Raw genomic sequence first — 24,254 nt, forward strand, 5'->3', positions numbered from 1 at the left:
ACCTGAAAAAATTGCAGTCACATTGAAAGCGCAATGAGGTTATAATTATTTTCATTTCATTTCCACATTTTTATTCTTTTCTTTTCCATAATATATCGGCAAATCCAAAAAACAACAGAAAATATACTCCGAGTTACAACAACTACTACACAACCATTGTAATACATTTCATGTTAAAAAAAAAGAAAAAAAAAAAGAAGAAAATTGGAGTAGGAAGAAGAATTAATCTTATAAACCCTACGCCATCCTCATTTCAAATTAAACCAACTGGATGGCATCATCTACGGCAAACACTAAGAATGAAACACAGGCATGAAATACTTTTTAAATTTTTTTTATTATTAATCAGATTTTCCATACAGTTTTAGTATGTACTCTTTATATTTCTATTTGATTTGATAGAATAAAAAAAGTCCGCGTTACTGGAGTCAAAAGGCCAAAGGCAGGTGTAGTTAGTCTATACATACATAAACCCCATTTCCAGAAAAGCAGAGATGCTTTGTAAAAAAAAAACAAAAAAACAAAAACAAACAAAAAAAAAAGATATTTTAAAATCCAGAAGATGGCAGTATGTAAATTTGAATTATACCAACTTCTGCAAAAGGATCAAAGAAGTCGGAAAAGCCATTCTTGGAAGGTTTCTGAAAAAAAAAAAAAAACCCAAAAAACAAACAAAAAAAAAACGCCAAAGGGGGATTGCTAACACAGAACCTGGCAACTTCGTATCTTACGCCCAGCCCACGACTGTAAACATGCGGAGGAGCCTTTAAGGTTAGCTAACGCTGCACTAACCAAGTCCCTTCTCAGTATATATAAAAATGTCTCATTGCCCATGTAGATCTACTTTTTAGTTGTTAGCGAAAATACCGACATACCACTGACATGCCGTATAAATATACTTAAAGCTATTTGTTAACGACGCTTACATTGACAGGAAGCTAGCTAGCTACTGACAGCTTAGCAGATAGCTTGGCATAAAACTTAAATGACAACTTTTTAAAGTCACGCTTTTGCCGTGACATAGAAACAGTTACATTACACATTAAAAAACCCACGTGTCAGAAAAACATTGTTGGGGTTTATGAACATTTCGCTGTAAGAGGCCCTTCGCTAGCCGGGTTAACATAATTGCTAATTGAGCAGTGCTTTAAAGCTGCAGTCGGGACCAAGCCTTTTAAGGCTTCCTAAATGGGGTCCCAAGTGTTCTGTAAATACCCCTGATTTTCATACAACTGTTTCTTCTATTTCAGGTCAGGCAGTTCATCTGAATCCAGCAGTTTATTTGAAGCCCACCTTTAATCAAAATGACAGCAACCTGACCCATGGACCACTGCAGTCTCTGCTCAGTCAGAGGATTACTTCTGGAGGAAGATCATGAATGACAAACTTGTTTTCCTGGGCCTGCTTTATTTTGTCCAGGGCATTCCTTATGGTCTCCAGTCTTCTCTACTTCCCATCTACTTGCGTGGAGCTGGTCACTCTCTCACACGTATCGGTTTTACTAAGATTCTGTACTTTCCCTGGGTACTCAAGGTACTCTGGGCCCCTTTGGTGGACCGACTTGGTTCTAAACGCCGCTGGTTGGTGGGAACAGTGACTGGACTTGCTCTGACATGCCTGACCAGTGCTGTCCTGGCCCCAGAGGCACACATCTGGGGAGTGGCTGGAACTCTCTTGGCAATGAACACCCTTGCCTCTGTTCAGGATATTGCTGTTGACGGGGCTGCAGTTGGGTTACTAAAAGGACGAGGGGAGCTGGGGTTGGGTAATACTGCCCAAGTTGTAGGCTATAAGGCTGGATCTGTGTTTGCTGGAGGTGGGCTTCTGGCTGTAATTGACGTTGCTGGATGGAGCTGGATGTTCATGCTGCTGATGTTTGTGTATGCTGGAGTTGCTCTCTTTGTGTGGGGAGCACCTGTTCTGGATGATGAGACCATACGGGGCCAGCAGGTGGACAGCGGCAGGAGGGGAGGGCAGGGGACTGATGCTGTAAGGCCATGGAGGGTGTGGAAGAAGCTGCTGGCAGTGCCTGGCACACCTTGGACAGTCCTGTATGTGCTCACATACAAACTAGGTAAGTCTTATTAGTATGTACATGTTGTTTTAGAATGCAGATAAAAATGAGAGACAATAAAATTAATACATTTTCTTGATATATTTGCTTGCCATCAACACACGGTATTTGGTCATTATTTCTTATCTCTTTTTGAGTCAAGTGTAATTTTTTCACAAATGTGATCAATTACCTGTCTAGATTTTTTTATTTAATTGTTTGAACTATGGCATGTCACTAAGGAAAATTTTCAATACATGTTACAGTATGAGTAACGATGGGACACCGACATAAACTGTTGGGTGAACACTTATTTTCACAGAAACTTGCATATGCTGCCCTGATTATTAAAGGACTATTGCTTTTTAGAGCCTTTACGGCTAAAGTAGCTACTATTTCTCCAAAGCTGTTAAATTCAGCTACTTTAGGATGATATGCAATTTGTTAATTTATAAATATCTAACATTTTCTATTTTTTTATGGTGATCCAATGCATTAGTTATGTGATTGAAAGGTCTAAAATTGGATTATTAAACTTCTTACATGAACAGATAATCTGGGCATAATATTGGAACATAATAATATTTTGTTAACAGCAAACTCAGACTGGATTAAATCAGGAATAAATCAGCCTAAAACTCAGTAGTCAAACGCTGTCATGATTGTGTAACAATACATAAACAGAATGGATAGGAAATATTTAAACAGTTGCAGATTATCTTTAATTTATTTATCTTCGTGTGTGTGCAGACCAGATTTTAATGCTCTTAAATGATTGAAATGAACATCAGTAAAGGAAGGAAATTCAAACCTAGGAATACTAAAAGGCATTCCTAGACCATCCTCATAAATATGAGACATTTAATTTATCTGCTTTTATTGGTTTTCTGTAAAAGTTAAGCTTAAAAGGAGAAAATCCTGGAAACAAACAGAAGTTACATTTCCATGAACAGCCCCTTTAGTCCCACTTACAATTTCTTTCACTGTGTTGCTGACTTTTTGTGCGTATTGAGATCACCACTAGATGTCTCTGTTGGTTTTTCTATGAAAGCTAAACTCATCAACAAATTCAATGAAAAATTAAGGGACGTAATTTTTGCAAGGCAATTTATTCTGTCCTGGTTGGTCCTGTGTGGAGACGATGGAATACAGACCCTGAAAAGATGAAGCTGTTGTTTATAAAGTCACAATAGCACAGTTAGAAACTTCAGGCTTGTGAATGAACATGCAGTGTAAGTTTGAATGCATTTTGAGCTTTAGCACATAGATCTGTATGCAAATATGTTAGTTCCATAAAAGCTACAATTTTAAAGTAATTTAGTAAAAGTCAAGGTTTTGTGTGTGGGAGTGAGAGTTGATATGACCAGAGTTTGATGTTTGGTAGCAGAAGGGGATTATGTAAGGATTAGAGCGTCTTTGTGTCTGTGGCGTTCAAAAACTGAAATGGAAGACGGCACATCCTGTCGATGTGTGTTTATGTTTGTGTGTGAATGTGGGTGGTGGGAATATAATTGTCTCCTCAAATTTGCATAGTCCTTTCCCGTGTAAGTGCATGAATTTATATGCCTTTGTTTTAAAACTGTGTATGAGGGTGTGTTTTTGAGAGAGTGTTAAGGGTGGCTCAGTAATCGGATAAGCCCCCGCAGACAACACCACTAGACAAAATATGAAGGCTGGCTGGACCCCCTAATCTGTCTAGTGAGCACCTCCCAAGCCAGCACTCTCTCTGTCATCAGCACACAACACACTATTGACTGATGCATATGATTACAGCAGTGATTTCTTTTAATATTTTTTACGGGTCATGACTGATATCTTATTAACACCCTTGTCACTTAGCAGCCTGTTGTAGTAGTTGAGAAGCTTCCTACATTTAATGGAAAAATATAGGTTATATAATATTTTAGACTAGGCCTAGATGTGCCAACATAATTGCCCATGTGAGACAGTATTGTTTTTGTTCAAGGGGTATGTGGGTATGTTTGTGTGAGACCGGTAATCTGGCTGTCTGAACCCCCCCATTTCTCACACTCGAACACATGCATATACAAGCACAAACCCCTCTCCCTCATCTATTGCTAATGAACTCTGGGTTTGTGCTGTGTCCAACATTGTGGCCAATCATTGGGAGCCTCGTGGTTGAACGGTGGCCCCTGTGCCCTCTGAGGCTACAGGCATGATGGGAGAACTGTTTGGCTAGACTCTGAGAAATGGAAAGAGGATGGGGGTGGGGGGAGTGCTGAGAAAGAATAAAAGAATTTCTCAGATGTTAAATGCAAATGTTTTAATATGTTGTTGTCAGAGTATTCTCAAAATCTATTTGGTTAGTTGATCTATAACTTAATTCCCAAGCTTATTTCATAAAAAAGATTAACTAATCTATGCTGAAAGGCATGAAGTAGAACTTAAGACAATACATTTTTACTACGATCAATAATTTAAATGATCAGAGAATTAAACCCCTCTAAATGTTGATTTAAAAAAATGAAGTAAACACATATGAATGAGGATGGCTAAACTTAATTAATCATGTCTATTTTTAATTTGATGACTTACATCTGTAGTTATTCTACTGGTGAGTATCCGAAAGCATCCTCTGTAAATTCCTAAAAATGGTTAGTGAAAAGCTAAAACTGGCAAAAAGAGGTCAGTGAGTGTAAAGCCAAAGAAATTATCACCAACCATGACAGCTGGGTGTATATTATTTTATATTAGTGATAATAACTAAGCAGAGATAATCATAAAAAGGAGACAAACAATTTCAAAAGTCCTGACTTATTCACAATTAGTTAAGAATGGCCCATGCTTGGTGGCATAGTGGTGAGCACCGTGGCCTCACAGCAAGAAGGTTGCTGGTTCGAACCCTGGCAGGAGCAAGGTTTGGTCAATGGCCTGTCTGTGTGGTTTGCATGTTCTATTTATATGTATATGCAATCTTGAAATATTAAGTGCAAGCAAGATTAAAGCTGGGGTAGGTAATATTGGGGAGCTAGCAAGATCTGAAAGTAGCACCCTGTCTTGGCTCCTCCCCCTCTGGTTTTGCTGCTTGCATGATCTTTTTTCTTACCGCCGCCAAGAAGGTTGTGTTTTTTACCGGCGTTTACCTGTTTGTGTTCAAGAAAATTTAAAAAAAAAAAAAATTGACAAATTTCGATAAAATTTTCAGGAGTTTTTGGAAACGTGAAAAGGAAGAACAGATTTAATTTTGGTGGTGATCAGAATCACTGTTAGGATCCAGGAATTTTTTTAAATGCCATGGTTTGTGCTCTCTGAGTTTTTTTTTTTTTTTTTGTAGTTCGCAGCTTTTTCCACCAACGATTTCTCTTTCTCGGCTGTTTAGCGGAAGGAGGAAAATAAACTGAACCGAGTCGGGAAATCCTTCCTGCATTTCTTTCACCCACGAAGAAGCTTACGAAATATAAGAAATAAACAACTTCAATTTGGTACGAACGTTTAGATTGGTCAGAGTTTTTACAGATTTATAGTAAACTGAGGGATCTAACTATATTTCTATATATATTGTTTGTGATCACAAAATGCACAAACTACTGAGCAAGATTATCTACCCCAGCTTTAAAGCATGGTTGTAAAAGCAGCTTTAACTGGTAAAATGATTTTTTTATTCATGACAGAAAAGCTAATTCAGTATAATGCTGATCAAACAGTTACCAGCTGATTCTTGAAAGAATATTTTGCTCTAGAAAAATTTAAGGTAAGGAAATTCTTCCCAGAACCCCATCTAAATACCTTAAAATGCCTGTGTGAATGCCATGGAGAATAATAGCAATTTATTCATACTTAAAGTGGTGAACAGCTGAAAGCTTCGCGAATTGAAACATGGAGGAAAGTTTTAACGACTGTCACAGAAACAGGTTGCCTTCATATCCAAATTTTGATTAATAGTTTTGCTAACTTCAGAATGCTAAACTAAATACTGAAATGTTTATAATTGTGACCCAAAATAAACAGTTTAATCAATTTCATGTCTTTATATTGAATATTTGATACTTTTTATTTTTAAAAAAAAATCTTTTTATGTCATTTAAACCTAAAAAATAAAACTCTTTTTGAGGCCTAGTTTTCTTGACAGATATTTTGTCTTATGTGTCCTTAAATTAGATACAGATTTCTTGTAACTTTTTTAATCCTGTGCATGACTAAATTGTGAGAGAACTTTTTTGGCCACTGTACATTGTGGAAGAAACTTCCTTCTCCCAATTTTATTACTTTAGTTACTGCAACTTACAGCATTAATAATATAACCACATTTACACATGAACCATCTTTTTCCACAGTTGCCGTTCACACAAGCACAACAACATCACAGCAGAACTTTGTAATAGATGCAATATCCTGGATAGAAGTGCAAGGAAAGATAGTATACTGGAGGCTGTGTTAATATGAGTATATGAGTACTCTATGTGTCTATACGTATCCACAACATCATAGAGCAAGCAGAAAGCAGTGTACAGATCAGCAGTGTTTTGCGTCACTGACACACACACACACACACACACACACACACACACACACACACACACACACACACACAATGTACAACATCAAATGCTCCAGAATATTTGCTGACATCTTCACGCATTGCTTTACCCACAAATGTTTCAGAGATTTTCTTTAAGATTTGGATGGAGAATTCTTTCTGAAGAGTCTGGAGCAAATGTGGGCATTTGCGTCAAAGCTTCAGAACATCTCTAGAACCTTTGTGTACTGTAAGTGTGTGTGCAGAAGCGTCTTATAAAAGCACAGAGTGGAGAACAACATTATTTTACTCATTGTTTCTAATTAGGTTTGCTTCAATTTAAATGTCTGTTTGACAGGGTTTGTTAATGTTGCGAGAAGAAGTAGAAATGGATTTTGATTTCCTTTGTGGAAATCACAATTCAATACGTATCAATTCCTACGTATGAGCGGATGGATGGTAAGAAAAAAATCAAGCTTTGTTCGAATACTCTTCTTTAATGTTTCCCTCTAAAATCTACTTTTTATCACTAATTTGAAAGCAAATATTGATATGGTAGAGAAAATATCAGAAACAGCCTGTACTGTGAGACAATAAGCACCATTATCTACACCTTTCAGAATAACCACAGTGTTGAATCCCCGCCTCAGTACTTTTAACAAAAAGCAAACTTTCTAATATTTGATAAGTATGATTTATTTTAGGACCGCTGTCTTAACAAATGATTAGTTTTATTCAGTATTGGAAAACAAGTTGAGGAGATAGTGTGGGGTGCTTTACAGAGATGGAAAGAAGGACTTCAGGGAGGGAGGCTGAAAGAGGGGATGAATTAATGAACAGCCGCCACATGGTGTCTAGAGAGAAACAGAGCAAAAATGCAAGTAAACACATTTATCCATGCTAATGCATATGATCATTCGAGATGTCTATAAGTCTAGTATGTTCTACAAATAAGTAATGAGCTGAATGCATAAGCAAATTCTTAATTTTTTTTCTTACCATCGCTCTGTTTGATTGCAGAAATACTGTAATAAAAGATAAGGGAATGACAAAAGCACATTGGTTATTTGAATTATATAATTTATTCAACAAAAAAAAGAAAAAACATGTAAAAAGAGTATAGAAAACAAATCGGTAGCCTAACATGTTTGTAGAGGGATTGTAGCTTCTTGGGTTGCACCTTCTGTACTCAGACGTGTATTTTTCTGTATTTTATGTTCCCCAACTGCCACGAAGAACTAATTGACATCCACATCAGTTTGTAAAAAACTCCTTGTATCCTTTTGTTTGTGTGGTAGTGCACTGATATGCATTAGATATTGCAAAATGTCATAGAGAGGTGCAAACGTGTGTTTAAAAGTGTGTGGCTATTTATGTGTACATGTATGTGCATAGGCCTTTGTATGTTATGTACGTGTTGTGTGCTCAAACATTTAGTATGTATAAACTTGTCTATTTACCTAGCTCTTGGCAGGGAAGGACAGTGTCTTTTTACAGGGTGTACAAGTGTCCTCAGTGATCTCTCTTCAGCCTTTTGTTTAAGCTTCTGCCCAGACTTCATGCTGTCACAACATTGTCCTCATCGACCTCTCACCCTATTCCTAAGCTTATTTTACTGTGATCCCCCTCCATATTACCATCCTTTCAAAGTGCTCTGAAATGACTTATTGTGAAGAGCAGAAACTCCACTTAAAGCCCATAATGGATGATAGATGTGTTCACCCTATTCCTGTTCAACACCCTATTCCTAAGAAGCACTATTATACGGTACATTGGCCAGCCATGTTTTCAAACACAAATTCTCCATCGTGTTTTAAAAATTGCTTATTTGCACTACAAGTAACCGAAAAAGACCACAACATCTGCTAGTAGTAAAGTTGCAATCCCAACACCACTGAATTGGAAGCATTCATGGCTTTGGCTGTGGCTAGAAATTTTTATTCATAATTAGAAAAGCACTCAGAGAGCGCAAACCCCGCCCAGGCCTTTAAAAGGTCCTTGATCCAAACAATGATCCGAATCCCCACCAAAATAACTCAGTTCATCCTTTTCACATTTCCAACTGAAAATTTCATGAAAATATGTCCATAACTTTTTGAGATATATTGAACACAAACAGATGAATGCCCCGTAAACATAACCTTCTTGGCGGAGGTAATAACGATGAGCAGAAGTGATGATAAAGGGCAGTTCTGCCATGGTCCAACACCTAAAACAAGCCTAGCCTGTTGCCAGAAATGCAAATGAAGCTTTGTATTGGGACCAAGTTCCCCATAGCAAAAAGCCCCATCACCCAGTACTTCCAATTACTTCCCAAGACACTAGAAACGAGATCATCACAAACCCACTCCCAAGTCCAGAAAACACATGAAGACTTGTTGGGCAAACTTCCATGCATCTCCAGTATCTATGCAAGGATAAAAACTGGTACAGTGTTCTGCAATGAAGATGAAAACTGCATTGCTAATCCTGAACCAGAGTTTTGATAAATGTTGTTGGACTCATCTCATTTGTACCCTGGTATCGACTTTCTTTTGATCCCACTGTAGTTGAAATCCACCCTGTGTTCCACATTTTTAAAAAGGACAACTATCGTCCCGATGTGCCCATCAGAGGTACTGCTCCTGACTTAAGCCTGTTACATACTCCACGAGAAGCGAGAACTTTTTTCTTGGTCTCGAGGCTCCGAGAAGAAAATGACGTCATTTTGTTCTCGCGGACGTGTTTGAGGACAGTTCTTGACACACCGGGCTGGCAGAACATTTTTCTTGAAGGGCTGCGAGAAGTATTGTGTGATTGGTCGGACATGTGAGGTGGGCATGGTTAACACAGAGAAAGCATGAAGCGGAGTTGCTGCTTCCGCGTTTTTACTGTTGCCGGCAAAACGGATTGTTTTGATAAAACAGCTGATCGAGGTGGTGAGAAAGTACGAACATTTTTACATGTAGTATTAAAACACTCGGACCCAGCCGCATGCACAACCCACCCTGCCGTGGACGAAGTTGCTCGTTAAATATGAAACTAGAAAAACAGAGTGGAGAGCGGAAACCTCCGCCAAGCACAATGTTAAAGATTCCTTTTAAAAAATCCTGGATCCAAACGGTGATCTGGATCACCACCAAAATTTAATCAGTTCTTCATTTTTACATTTGCAACAGCTCTTGAAATATTTATAAAAATCCATCCGTAACCTTTTAAGTTATCTTGAGCTAAAAGACGCCGGGGAAAACAACCTCCTTGGCGGAGGTAACAACCGGGTTCATCGCGCATAAAGCAGACATCGCCCCCCGCAGTGATCCCTCCCCGCTGCAGACGTGCTTCTCGTGGAGTATGTATGGACCTGACGAACAAGACGTTTTTTCTTGTTCTTGCAGCCTCAAGAACAAGAACTCAGTTCTTGCGTCTCGTGGAGTATGTAACAGGCTTTACGTGTGATTTTTCACAGGCCAGTCAATAAAAAAACAGACCAACAACATGCAGGGCCTCAAGGAACTCGAGATAAATCTCCTCTGGTCCTTGGTTAGTCAAAAGGTACTTGTTAGCATTTGTTTTTGATGTGTGTTGTGCTTTACTTAAACATGTATGTATTGAAACTGCATCTCTATTTGTCCTGTTCTCGATGGGGAATGATTATGTTGTTCTTCAGGGTGACTGAGTGTCCTCAGTGACCTCTGCTCAGTCACTGTTCTTTCTGTCCTCATCGACCTCTCGCCTTCATCCAAAGCTTATCCTACTGTGATCCTAACAAACCCCTTCTACATGTACAGACACGAAAATTCAGATATTAGAGCTGAAACCCACCTGCCCTTACATTGACTTATGTGAACTACCATAAAATTATTCATCTTGTGAATTAGCACTTGAAAAATCAAAACACAGCTGCAAATTAAGTAAAAATTGTACAGACTGACAGAAACTCTATTTTGACAGGACATGAAACCTGTAGTCTACAGTTGATTGGTATTATGAGGGAGGGAGACTATGCCGATGCTTCTGCCAAGAGAACACTGTTGTAAAAACTGAGTATCTAGGAGCTTTAGATATGGGATTGCTGTTATCTGGTTTTCTTTCTTCATCAGATTGCTATTTATTGACAAAGATGTGTTACATTTCTGTATATGTGAACAGTGTCTACATGCATTCACTAATATTAGAACTTAAACAGAAAGGTCCTTGTTCAGGCTCCAGCTTCTCCACAATCTGAATTGGAAGAAGCCGATGTAGAAATCAGATGGATGGAACTAAAACAATTTGTGATTGGTTGGTTGTAGTGCAATGCTGTGTTTTGCAGAAAACCATTGGCTTTATTTTGGGATTTGATTTTTGTCAGTATGTGTTTATCTGTGGTGTATAATGTATTAGAATGATTTTTTTTTTTTTTTTTTTTTTTGGTTTGTTGATTATATGAGGCACACCGTCTGAATGTTAATTACCTGTGAGATACTGGTCACTGTGTGAAAATAGACCAAATGTGCTGAGGAAAGCTAGAGAGGAAATGTGCCCATTCTTTTTGTCTCTGTAAAGAGCTGAAGTTTTTATAAGCATATTTTTAATACTGGGAGGTTTGGTTATCATCAAGCAGTCTTTGAATATCCAGGGTTAAAAGAAAGTCACCTACCTGCTGTTTCTCAATGTCCTCAACAATGTTAAGTACTTCTGTCTTTATGTGATGTCAGTAACCTAAAGTTTTCTCAAAACCTGCTACATTCTCTGTTTCCTCTTCATTAACTTCCGAACAATGTCTCTCTTCATCTACCATTCCTCCTTATCCTGTCTTTATTTCTTTCCATCACCGGCTGGTTTCCTGTTTTTGGCCTCATGTTTACATCACAACTATTTGTCACTGTATTAATCTCTGTATGATGCACCACATCTTTTTTTCTGTCTTTTTGCCCTTTTTGACCCATTGCTATTTTTCTCCAGCTTATACTGTATTGATTTTGTTTCATTATAACACTTTCTGTTTGTCCTTCACTGTTCTTCTTTTTCCCCTTATCCCACTCTTTCCTCTTTTCCCCACTTTGTTAAATCCTTGTGGATGTCTAATGAAATCTCTGCTGAAATGGACAATTGTTGCTTTGAGAATATTTATAGAAAGGAATAATCAGCCTGGATGTGCTTGTCTGCATATCCCCATGTTCCCCCACAAACCCTTTCTTTAAAAAACTAATTAGTTGAAGGCAGGACTGTGAAAGCTCTAAGCTTTGAGCTAAACAACAGGCAGACAGACTTGGGAGTGCAGAACCATGGGTAAACAACCCTGGCATCATGTGTACTGCTGCTGCTGCTAGAGTTTACTTTATTATGACTAATATGATTACTGCGCAGAGATACAATTCAGAACCGTTCAGCACAAAGAAAGATGGAGTTTAAAGTTTGAATAATGTACAGAGGTCAGTGCAACACCCGCTGAGTGTGAACAGTGATAATATATTACATCTTAATTGCACTTTTTTGTTATTATCTATAAGATTTTTAAATGCCACTAATAATTTTGATGTAAAGCTATTGGTTGTCAACAGTCCCACTAATTGTCTGAAATTATTTTAATCACAAATTTCATGACATAGTCAGTCCCAGCTGGGTTGAGCGTATGTAATAATTTGCCACCAGTAACACTTGAGTGACAGAAGTGAAAGACAAGTGTTTTCTATGTCGAGAATCCACATTTCCTTCTCCACATTTCTGCAGAGTTGTCACACCACCGTTACAGCGGTGACACTGATTCTGCTGCTGCATTCCCTATCACTGGGAGCTTTCTCTTGTTATTTTTTTCAGTCTGTTTCATCTGTCTTTGTTCCTCTTCCTCTATTTTTGTTTGTCTCCTGGCTGACTGAGTGAGTGAGTCGTTGGTAATGTTGTGCCGTCTTTGACAGCAGTCTGGGAGCCTGGCTGTCACTCACACAGCTCCTTGGTCCCACTGTCTTTCTGAAGTCAGTCACCATTAATATAATAATGCCGTGTAGTCGGCACCACTGAATATTTTACTGTAATGTTCAGCAGAACATTACCCCCACACTCAACGCTACACAGAGAAAGTCTTACTGTCTGACAGAAACTTTTTATTTTGACTGAAAGGTCTTTGTGAGGTCTGTTTCATCTGTGGAAGTTTTTGCCTTTTTGTTGTGTTTTTCTTTTTATGCTTTAGGAAAAGTGCTAGTCCCCTGTTTGATAAAGTGACTGAGGGTATTCTTTTTCTTGTCAGGCATCTATTATTGACACTTTCCAGGAATAGGCCTAGGTACGCCACACATCAGTATGCCTCATTTGATCCTGTCGTCGTCATCTCAGGGAAACCATGTTCAGGCTTGCAGGCTAAACAGTTTGATACAACGTTCTTATTGTATTTGACTGTGATTGCAGTAGGCATGTGTATTCAGGAAGCATCTTGCATATTTACTGTAGGTGAAAAATAGCATTGCTTAGTCAGAGATGCACTGTATATATTACATTCTGACCTTAATTCTACCACCAGCATATGTGACTGTACAACCTATCCCTTGCCTTTCCCCTTTGTTTCTCCTTTTGTTTCTCATGTTCCCTTTTTACATATCTTTGGTCTGTGTCTTTTATATTTATGTGTGCAGGTGAACAGGGTGCCGTAACCATGTTTCCCCTCTTCCTGTTGGATCACCACATGACTGCCAGGGAACTTGGTTTCTGGAACGGTGTTATTGCAATGGGCTTCTCCATCTGTGGGTCATCTTTAGGTGGCCTGCTGCTCGCTCAGTTCAGGTATTCTTCATCTGTACTTGTGGCTTTCTGGTGGTACTTCTACAGCTGAAAATAAAACATGTTTCAGCTGACTGTGAAAATAAGTTATTTTTGAGGTCATTGGTAGCTGTCATCTGATCAATATGAGATATAACTAATTAAGTACAGACCACCAGAATGCATGAACAATGTCATAACTGCCTCACATGCTGTGCTCCTATCCCATTTAAACATACCAATAATCACCTTCCTTACCTTATTTCTAATAGTTTTCTTCCAGCTATTTGTGTACACTGTCTACCTTCAAGCAGATGTCTCTTACCTTTCTATCAATACATCTGTTCTATTGTTTTTCCACACTTCATTGGATAGTGTTTGTATGTTGGTTTGTGAGACTGTATGTTAAGTAAGGTCAGGGACCCCCTGTAGGTGTGTGGTTTGAGAACAGCATGAGCAGCAAATCCATCTCACAAAAATCTCACACACTAAACACACTGCTTCAAATTTACAGAGACACTATTAAACTTTGCTGAAGGTAATTATCAGGTTTGCACACAGATACTGATGACAACCTTTGTGATTTTTAATCTACAATGTCTCAGGGCGATTTTATGGATTTATCTTGCTTCCTGAATATGATGACCATTTTAAAATTTTGTCAACAAGGTAGTTTTAATGCATTTTAAAGATCACTTAATCCTAAAATGAGTTTAAAGTTAAATCTAAAATGTGTACAATATAAATATTAATGCTTACTGAATAGTAACCTGCACAAGATCTGATTGATAGAATATAAGAGTAGGATATTAGGTATAAACTATAGACTGTATATACAGATGGACATAGCCTCCGTGACGTCACCCATAGGTTTCTGAAGAGCTGAATTGACGCTCGGTGGGTGGTTCCTACCATCGCCATCTTGGCAGGGGCATGCGCCCAGAAAATACAAATATGGGCAAAGAGGTGGAGCTGAGAAGGGGGCTGTGAGCGTCATGGTGGATGACTGACATCGAGCAAACTCCGAGCTTTCTGTAGCTAAGAGCTAACCGAGCTAACCTGAAGATAACAGGTGCTAACTAGCTAACGAAGGTAAGCGGGCTAAAGCTAAGTCACGTTAACTGGCTAAAACCCGCGGTTGTTCTACGTTCTTCAACAACTTGAAGCAGGAGATTGGTACTTGTCAATCAAAAGGACACGCCCCTAAATATGCCGAACTTCGAGATTAAATTACTTTTAAAAGGGCGAGTTAGAAAAAAATTCACTCCCCCCACAGTTGTCATGAAGTTAAACCTGACCTATAAACCAAAAATGGATTTTTGAACCAGGCTGTGTTTATTTCTGCCGTGAAGTTGGTCTTTTTAACATGGGAGTCTATGGGGATTGCTCTGTTTTGCAGCCAGCCCCTAGTGGATGAAGGGGGAACTGCAGTTTTGTGCACTTCCGCATAGGCTTCACTTATAACCACCGAAGGCTCCGTCCATCTTTCTTGTACGGTCTATGGTATAAACACATGTTGAACAAATTAAAAGATTTTTTAAGCATTTCTGTTCAACATTATACTTAGATATATATGTTAGCGTTTTATATGTCTCAAACAATACTACATAACTGTCTCTCTGTCTGTTAGTAACTGTGCAAAAATTACAGGGGCGTTTTTGTGATTTCTATTTTTTCTGAGAATAGGTTTTTGTCTAATTTATACTCCATTAAATTTTGGGAGTGATCAGGAAGGAATCGTGGACACAAGAATTTGTGAAAGGATAATTGACAATATAGGTGTCAGAGGCTTGTGCTCTCCAGGCGCTTTATTGGTAGTATTTTTGTGTATGAATAATGAATTATTGAGTACTTTTATGGGCAGAAGATACAAATGTAAAAAGTGTTGTTCACTGAGCCTAGATGAGCTCTGTAAAGTAGCTGCATATTTTTTGTTATTTGAATTTCAGATTTTAAGGAAACTAATGTGTTACTAGAAATATACGATAAACTTTTGTGGACACTGACCTTCTTATGTAATTCTTATGTAATACACTACCATTTAAAATTTAGACACATTTTCCCATTAGATTTAATTGAAAATGTGTATATAAGTACTTCATTTGAATTTTTTTTTTTCTGGACAGGGGAGGGGCTTATACAGCAGTCGCTTCTGCTACAGGAGTACACAATACCTGCTTTCACATTACTCAAAAAAAATCTCCAATGTTACCAGAGAAAGTTACTAGACTTGTTGATAATTGCAATTTCTCGCTTAATGTGTCTGAAAAATCGCTAAGTATAGCACCAAAGTTGATGACTTATTAGGAGAGTTCTCAGTGTGCATCAATGTAATTTGTGTACCGGGAAATTGTGCACTGACATTCCACACCGTTGAATTAAACACGTTAATTCTTTTAACACATTATCTTTTTATGTATTTAATTAAACGTAATTAGCACTTTTAAGTCCCACCCTTACTTTTTTACCCTTCCCCGCAATCTGTTAATTCTGCATGATAATTAACGCATAAAGTCCTATTCTTCCAATATGATGTTGTTGCAAAGGCCTATCTGGCCCTACCACTGTGATGTAGTGGGAACTATAAATAACAATTGCTTATTGGTGTGTTGTTTTTCATGGCACGTATTGTTACATTTCTATCAATACATCAAACCATTGTTAATTTCTCTGATCTGCAATGTCGACTGTTTAACACATTTTGTAATTGGGAAGTAGTAGATAGATATAATATTTTTCTAGTGTTCACATCTGTCAGTATTGTGTGTTGGTGCGCTCATTCATTGGCTCAGTACTCTCTTCTGTCAATCTGTGAGGTTCCCAGGTTTTTACCTCTTGTCAAGTAACACTAATAAACATGGAGGAAGCCTCCACAGGCCAAAGTTTTTTTTAAGGGGAGATTGCTTTCAAAAGATTTCATTGTCATGCTTTGGCTTTTGATCTTTCACTCTGTCTCTCCCTCACTTGTTAAGGGGGTTAAAACTCTCACACAGACAGAAGACACTTGGTACACCATGTTAATACATCATTCTGTTTAAAGATACTGGTGTTTTGTTGTTGTCAGAGATTTATTTTAATCCTGACAAACAAGCCATAATAACAGATTATTGTTATTGCTCCTAAACATTTAAGTCAAGTTAAGGTCTCATCCTTTGCTCTGTCCCTTCTCATACTTGAGATATTAATGTTTAAGGTTTTACCATTCTTGGGGAACTTACTGTGGGACTTAGTTTGAAAATGTTGCATCCTTTATTGGTTTGGCTTGCTTTCATACTATATTTAAACCTGTAAAGGCCAATGTGAGATATGTGATATACATACAGTTTCTGAAACATTTTTCATCACTGTATGGTAAAAACTTGACTTAAAGTCCTGTTTAACACAGTTTAATTCTGTCTTTTGCCCCTCCATAGAAACCAGGATTTAGAAGACCACACTATAATAACTTTGACATTTTGTACAGTATTAAATGGTAAATATTTGATTTTCAGTTATCCTATTTTTGGTACATATTGTTAAAGGGACAATTAAAGGTCTCATATTAAAAATGAAACTTTTCTTTTCTCCTTTTTCGTGGGTCGGGTTTAAAGGGTCAAGATAAGCAGACCAAACCACCTGGATGTCACACAGTTAGTGCTTGGTGATGTTCCCTGAAATGGCCACTGATCACAAAGAAAAAACAAGCTTAAGAAGAGAAATCAATTGGCCAGAAACAAAAATGGGAATCCTGTCCTTTCTCCAGCTTTCTCGCTCATTACATTGGTGTTTAAACCGAACGAGATTTTTACAATATTCTGTCCAACATGAGGAGCGAAAGGGGCAGCTACTTATCCAGCATATTGCACTAGGAAATGTTCAATATCACTTCCTGTCTTTGGTTGACTGGATGGTCCGTATGCTTTCACACTGTAAATAGACCTCATTGCAAGTAATCTAAGGACATTTGTTTTCAGGCAGGCCAGACTTTGCTTCTTTGTTGTACACCAGAGTCCAAATATATGCACACTGTTCCAATTGAACTGTACTATCTGTGGACGCAAACAGGGTTTCTTTATAGCGGACCATAAAAACCAATGGAAATGTGGCCAAACAGTTCTGATATTACATTACTGTTCCTCTCAGCTTAGCTTAGACATTCTTACAGTAGCTACATCCACACAGAGCATTTTCTAATTGGATTGATCATCCAATCAGAACAAAAACTTAATCTAAAAACGTCAGCTGATTGATTGGCTTGGATTGGACAGAATTTTTAATCCTATCAAAATCGGTGGTTAAATCTTTTCACAATCTCATCAGCAGGAAAATATAACTATATAAATACTCATTAGGTCATTTTGTGGAGTTTGTTGTTTCTCCTTGAACCATGTTCAGGTTACGTGACCTAATAAGTTTCAGGGCAGCCTTGAACAACAGCAGCATAGCATAACGGGACTGAAAAAAAGTTCAACATTAAAAAAAAAAATATATATATTTTTTTTTCTTCCGAACCACTAGGCATTGTGCACATCAAATGTATTTCATCATATAGTAATAATAATAACAACAGACTCAAAACTGATGTGTCATTGTGCAGAACTTCATATGCTGTTGGATTGATTTAATTTGAGTCAGATGTGTTGAAGCAGGGATACACTGACAACTTGCTGGACTGCAGCCCTCACTACCAACTTGGCTTTAGGTGATCATTAGTTTGGTGAAAGGAGGCTGTAACAGTTGCTACTTACTTGAGTTTATGTCATTTGAAAAAATAAGCTAATCAATCCTTTATCTAAAATGACAACTTTCAGGACAAAAGGACGCATCATGATGAAGATGTGATTGTTTTCCTTGTTCATTACATTTTATTAGGATTTTATTTCCAAAAAATATTGTTGTATTAAAAAAAAAATACAGCATCATATTTTCTCCACATGGAGATAATCAGATTCTTGTCAGTTCCTGCCATTTCTAGAGTAAAAACTACATACCACTTGTCTTGTGGGACATGTAGGGCTTTATTGAATGATTGATACTCTAATCAAAAGCCTAAGCAATTCTGTCCTGATTTATAAGGAAAAATATAATTAAATACACTGCTGAACACACAAAATAGGAAACCTATTGTACTAAAATCAAGAAACGGTATTTAACCATGTCAACAAATACTTTATTTTAAAGTACTTTTAAAATGATGAAGACAGAGACTAAATTGGGTCCTGTTGAGGGCCCAAAGGTTCAGTATAATTTTACAGGAGAAAATTTTATCCTTTGTAGCTGTATGCCCCCTTCTGTGGCAAAATAACACTATTATTTTCTGTAGTTCTTGTTATCACACACACATTCACATGCACACAGAGGAGGGGCTGTCCAGTAGGCTGTTGTCCCACCTTTAAAAGCTCAGTTGGAAGGTTTATCCTCTCCACCATCAGAAACGGCTGAGTGGTCAGTGAGTGACCCCCTTTAAAACCGCCACTGGCAACCTGAGAACCTGGCTATTCTTATCTAAGCCTGGCCCGTGTGAGGTGGCAGCAAGGCAGGTTTTCTTTCTCCCACACACACACACACACACACACACACACACACACACACACACACACACACACACACACACACACACACACACACACACACTTTAGCATCTCTTGAGAGTGTGTGATATGAAAGGCTATCATTGAGAATGGAGGTAAAAGAGCAGCAAAGAGAAGAATGTCTTTAGCATGTGAATGGTGCAGGGTTGGTTTTCCAGCTGGGAGGTAAGAAAAAGCTTGACTGAGAGTTAAGATTAAGGGGGCACAAAGGGGAATGTACAGTACAGAAAAAAAAGTTATATAACAAACATATTTTTTTTTACATTAAAATGGGAACTAGGAATATCTTTGTTTTACGTGAAGCCATATAGAAATTACATCTATTCTTACGAAGCCCATGGTAACCTACGCCTGGCTCTTCTGCTGTGAATAAATACATTTGTTCACAAGGCAATTGAAAGTATCCATTTGTTATTTCTACAATTGTTATGAAGCTTTGTGAGAAGCAAGAGCGTTTTTCTTGTTCTCGGGGCCACAGCAACAAAATGAAGTCATTTTGTTCTCGCAGATGTGATATCGTGGCGATATCTTGCGGCTTGTCCTTGAACCATCAACAACGTACAACTTTCTTCTTGTGGGCTACTGGAAGTATTGTGTCATTGGTCAGACCTCTGAAGTGGGTGTGGTTAACATGGAAACGCTTGAAGTGAAAAGTTGTCACTTCCTCAGATTTGCTGATGGGTTGTTGAATGTACAGTTTTAAAGTTGAGGACCAGCTTATTGACTTGTTGAGAAAGAATGAAAATGTATACAACACGTAGCATTTAAAGACACAGACCTCATTGTGTGCACAACCACACCCTGCCACCACCCCTTGTTCTTGTTGCTTTTTGTGGAGTACGTCACAGGTTTTACTCAGACAAGCAACCCTCTGCACTTTCTCGTCCTCACAGACTTTCTATACAAAGAAGTGTACAAAGAAAAGCCATTCACAAGTCATCTTCATCCTTTACCCTACCCTGTCTGAAGACCTTTTGGTCAAATCTTCGCATTCTTTGAAAGATGCTTTACTCAAGAGAAAGTTTGCCCGGACTCTGAAAAAAATCCCAAACTATTTTAAATAATGATCGGCACAAATTGATATGGAAAACTGAAATATTAGTAATAAAATCACAGAAAATAAGTATTTCATTTCCACTTAAAGCAAGTTTAATGTGTCAGTAAGCTGCTTTTTCTCAGTCCAGCTATCACTTTAATGCAGGTATGCTACTTCACACAGCGTTCTTTTTAACACATAAATAATTAAACACAAAAAAACAAACACACACACAGCCCTTTGAGTGGCAGGTATCCTCTGAGTGATTGGCATTGTTAATCCCTGTTGTCACACAACAGTGTGAGTGCATGTTTGCGTGTGTCTGTGTGTTTGTATGTATGTTAACAATGATTAATTATTTTCCTCATGCTGGGGATCTCCTTAGGTTATTGATTACGTCATGAACAAAACCCACGGGGGGATGATTTTCTTGCACTAACAGGGAATCAATTAGTGTCTGGGGACTTGTTTACTTATGCACATCAGCACATGCAAATGTGTGTGTGTGTCTTAGTGTGTTTATTTGTGACATGAAAAAGAAACTCTGGATGCTTTTAAGTGCAATGATACCAACCTTGAGTCCCTGCCATTGGCCTTCACACCGCTCATTGAAACATTGTACCTTGGAGTTAACAAGCGTCTCTCATACTTGTCTTTTTTACTGGTCCTCAGCATCGGGGCTCTGATGCGCCGTGTGTTTGTGCTGCGAACCGTCAGCATGGTCTTCCAGAGCTCTCTGCTCACTGTATTGGAACCATCACCACTCATGAAAGGTGAGAAATAGCCCGTAAAACTGAAATTAAAATTTCAACCATATTCATTTGCAGTCTGGTTTGTCAGCTTACATTGTGACACGAGGCATTTAAGGAATTCCCATAAAATTGTTTAAAAACACTGAAACATGGATAAACTTCATAATACATACATTATTTTGCATAGGGGCAAATGTGCAAACCACATGGTATTAATTTCATATTCGGGTGCCTAATTGACATAAATTTGTCATCAAATCAACTTGGTTGATACATAAGGTTGTGAATAAAAAACAGGTAAACAGTCAAACTGCAAAGACGAGCAGTGGTCAAACTCACGTTTTTAGCTCCTGCAAGTCTTTTTCACAATGTGGCCTCATTTGACTTGTGTTATTTTCTTGCGTGCAGGCTGAGTGTATCACTGGCTTCCCATCTGTGACCTTGACTTCTGCATATTTACACACGACACCAATGTTCAACCAAAGGTCATCAGTTCTGGCTTGAAATGGCATTGATGCCATGCATCAGAGATAAACTGTACACCAGTTCTTCTCTAAAACAGTTTTATTTATACAATAAATTATAATATAGGCAGTTTTGATAATTGTGATTGGTGTGTTTTCCAGCACAAGCCTTTAAAGATGATGTTTTATATTTTTACCATGCAGCACATCGGTACATGATGCAGTGGGCATTCATCAACAGGAGAGGTATCTCTTCAGAGACCCTTTCAGTTGTAAATGTCTCAGCCACACATCTGATTGTATTGCACATCCACATAATTCCTCTCTGTCAAATATGTCTGTTTCCCTGTTAAACCTCTCAAACTGAAAGTTGTGCCCTCTCCTTCCTTTGAAAAGCCAGAGCAAAGCTTATAAAACTTAATGTAAAAAAACAAAAACACAAAAACATTCAGTTTTAGATTTTCAATATTACATGATAACACTCCGCTTCCCACTCTTCCAGTGTGATCAGGCTCTGTATCTGTCTGACTCCACACATAGCCTCGTGTCGCTGACTGAAGACTCTTATTCTGCAAAAACTCTGGCGGCTTGACTGAATAATTCAGTGTTCGTGGGAGCAGAGACAGATAGACGCTGTGGTTCCTCTGTGTTCTCCACTCACACTGCTCTGCCTCTTCCCCTCAGAGGATAACACTACATGTGTTTTGGGGATATGGAGGGGGGGTGACACTTCTGCAGCTTACCTTTTTGTGCTCCTTTTTCTCTCTGTATTGACTTCTACATACAATACTGAGAGGCGTAGAAAAGCATTCAGCAGTGTAAAAAACTGTTTTTGTGACAACAACACACTTTGTATTACTGTAGCTGGACACAGATACTGTACTTTGCGACTGATGTTAATTCAGTTTGCTTGCATGTGTATATTTCTGTATTTCCTCAGGTATGGCAGTGCTCAGCATGAGTGTTCAACACTTCCTGGGTGGTCTTATCACAACGCTCACCTTCACTACAATGATGCATTGCACTCAGAGGGCAGAGGACAGTATTCAGGTAACAAAGACTCCACTCATGCCTCATTCTGGAGTCCGAGGCTGCTGTTACATAACAAAATTACTTGTCTGTCTTTATAGTTTTTGGTGTTAATTGTGTTGAGTAGAGTTAGGTCATCTCCTGTGGTCTTACAAACAAAAACAAGCTTTTCTTTGAGCTCTATGTCCTTCCCTTCTTGTGTTTCCTCTCATCTCTCTTGGTTTAATTGTGTTATAATGTAATGTTAGATCATTTCCTCTGCTTGTCAAAGAGAGGCCAAGGAGGGAAATCTGTAGCATACAGTACCACACCTACTGTCACCTATACCTGTAGGTTCTCATCAGCTGTTTCCACCTGGAAAATCTCTAGTCTAAGCACACCCATTTTCTTTTCATTGCTTTCCTCTTGTGTTTTCTTCCTTTCCTGCTGGCTTTGTGGTTCCAACCACCTCACTGCACCTCTTTGTCACTTTGTACAGTAGTTTTCTGAATGATTCCTTTTCCTCAAACTTTTTTCCTCCTCCTCTGTTGTTTTCTCCTCCTTGACATAACTCTTTTTGTCGCTGTCTTAACTGGGCCAGTCTTGCCTGGAGGTGATCGTTGTTCACACAGGCTTTCAGATGTCTCTCTGTCAGTCTTTGAAGGTGACAAATTATCGTTTAAATTGCTCTGACTCTTAATTTGTAGAAGCAGGATAATCAAACAAGAACTCCAGAGATCTTTCATGTATTCAAATAAATTACAGGAAATATATGATGAGAAGAACAGTCAATTTGAGAGGTTCTCATGACACATATACAGTTGTGTGTGAATCTGTATGTGCGCGTGCATGCTCAGGACAGGAAGGCATTAGATTGCCGGTGCTCACCATGGGTACGTATGTGCATGTTATTGAAAGTAGTGCTATCCAGTAACAGAAAACTGATAGTGTGAGTGCTTGTTAACGATCCCCAGGAGAAAGAAACCAAATCTGTTAAACAAGTTGCTCAGAATAAAGACACTCCACTTAGCTGTGGTCACACAGGCTCTCAGAGCACTCTACATTGGCCTACAGACCACAGCTAAGCCACATATTTCCTCTTCCTCATCAGTCATCACATTCATATAATTTCATTTTTACTCTTTATTATCCAATGAAAGTGGTTTGTTTTTTTTTTTTTTGTCAACCAAAACATCTAGAGTCATCTATTTGTGGATTCTTTTCTCAACTTATGACTTAAACCACAAAATGGCACCACAGTGAAAGTTTCTCCAATCCAAAGTCCGTCTTCAGGTGTCTTTTTTCATTTGCTTTTAGATTCAGTTGACATATTTGAGAATGAGTTGAACTAAGAATAAAAGAACTAATTAATCATTTTGTTCAGTCATTGGTATAGATGTCACTAGAGTAAGTGTTACCTGTTTAATGTGGTGCTCATGGGCAGAGAAAAAGCTTGCAAAGATTAGGTAATATGCCTCTCTCTCTCCTTTTCTCTCACTATCATGAAAGCCTCAAGGCTGAGATCAGATACTCCGCTTGGTCTGGCCTCTTTCCATCGTCTCATGCCATGATCTCACTCTTTCTCTCTCAGGCTTCTGGTCATTTATTTTTATACTTCCCTTTTTTGTCAACTTTTTTTTCCTTTAGATTTCAGGTCACACCTTTACTCATTTCTCCATGTGTTGTAAAAAACTGCTTTTTCTCTGTTTTTTTTTTTTTGTTTTTTTTTTTTTTGTTTTTTTTTTTTAAAATAAAAGCCGAAGAACAATCTACCTTTGATAGTCTCCTTAAGTTCTTCTTCTGCTCCCTATGTCTGTCTTACTTTCCTAAACTCCCCCCCCCCCCCTGGATCTTGTTTTAATCTTCTTTATCCTCATTTCGTTTTTGTTCCCCTCACTGTCATTCTTCTATGATTCTCTTAGGCCACCCATTACAGTTTCCTGGCGACTCTAGAGGTGCTGGGGAAGCTGATGTTCAGTGCTTTGGCTGGAGGTGTGGTGGACTGGTTTGGCTTCCAAGTTGCCTTCCTCTTCTTCCTCACTCTCTCCGCTGGAACAGCCCTGCATGTGTGGACAGCTACCTTTACCGGTGCTCTCCGGGAGCATCAGGTCAAAGAGCAGCCTAAATGAGATCAGACTTAACAGTCCCGATTCAGGACAAGCACGGGTGCTGAAAATAGTTTG

At 38.4% G+C, this 24,254-nt stretch overlaps 1 protein-coding gene across 1 annotated transcript in view; it reads left to right on the top strand.

Moving 5' to 3' along the window:
- The first annotated feature begins 737 nt into the window (after nucleotides 1-737).
- Nucleotides 738-24,254, top strand: part of mfsd3 (major facilitator superfamily domain containing 3) — a 24,832-nt gene continuing 1,315 nt past the window's right edge. Inside the window, exons 1-6 of the mRNA XM_079251080.1 lie at nucleotides 738-771; nucleotides 1,251-2,074; nucleotides 13,118-13,265; nucleotides 20,520-20,620; nucleotides 22,004-22,113; nucleotides 23,994-24,254. The exon at nucleotides 23,994-24,254 is cut by the window's right edge and continues 1,315 nt beyond it. Coding sequence (XP_079107206.1) covers nucleotides 1,375-2,074; nucleotides 13,118-13,265; nucleotides 20,520-20,620; nucleotides 22,004-22,113; nucleotides 23,994-24,200 — 1,266 coding nt within the window. The 5' untranslated portion in view covers nucleotides 738-771; nucleotides 1,251-1,374 and the 3' untranslated portion in view covers nucleotides 24,201-24,254. The remainder of the gene's footprint in view (nucleotides 772-1,250; nucleotides 2,075-13,117; nucleotides 13,266-20,519; nucleotides 20,621-22,003; nucleotides 22,114-23,993) is intronic.

This window comes from Telmatherina bonti (genome assembly GCF_933228915.1).
Source record: "Telmatherina bonti genome assembly, chromosome: 13".
NCBI classification, from domain to species: domain Eukaryota; kingdom Metazoa; phylum Chordata; class Actinopteri; order Atheriniformes; family Telmatherinidae; genus Telmatherina; species Telmatherina bonti.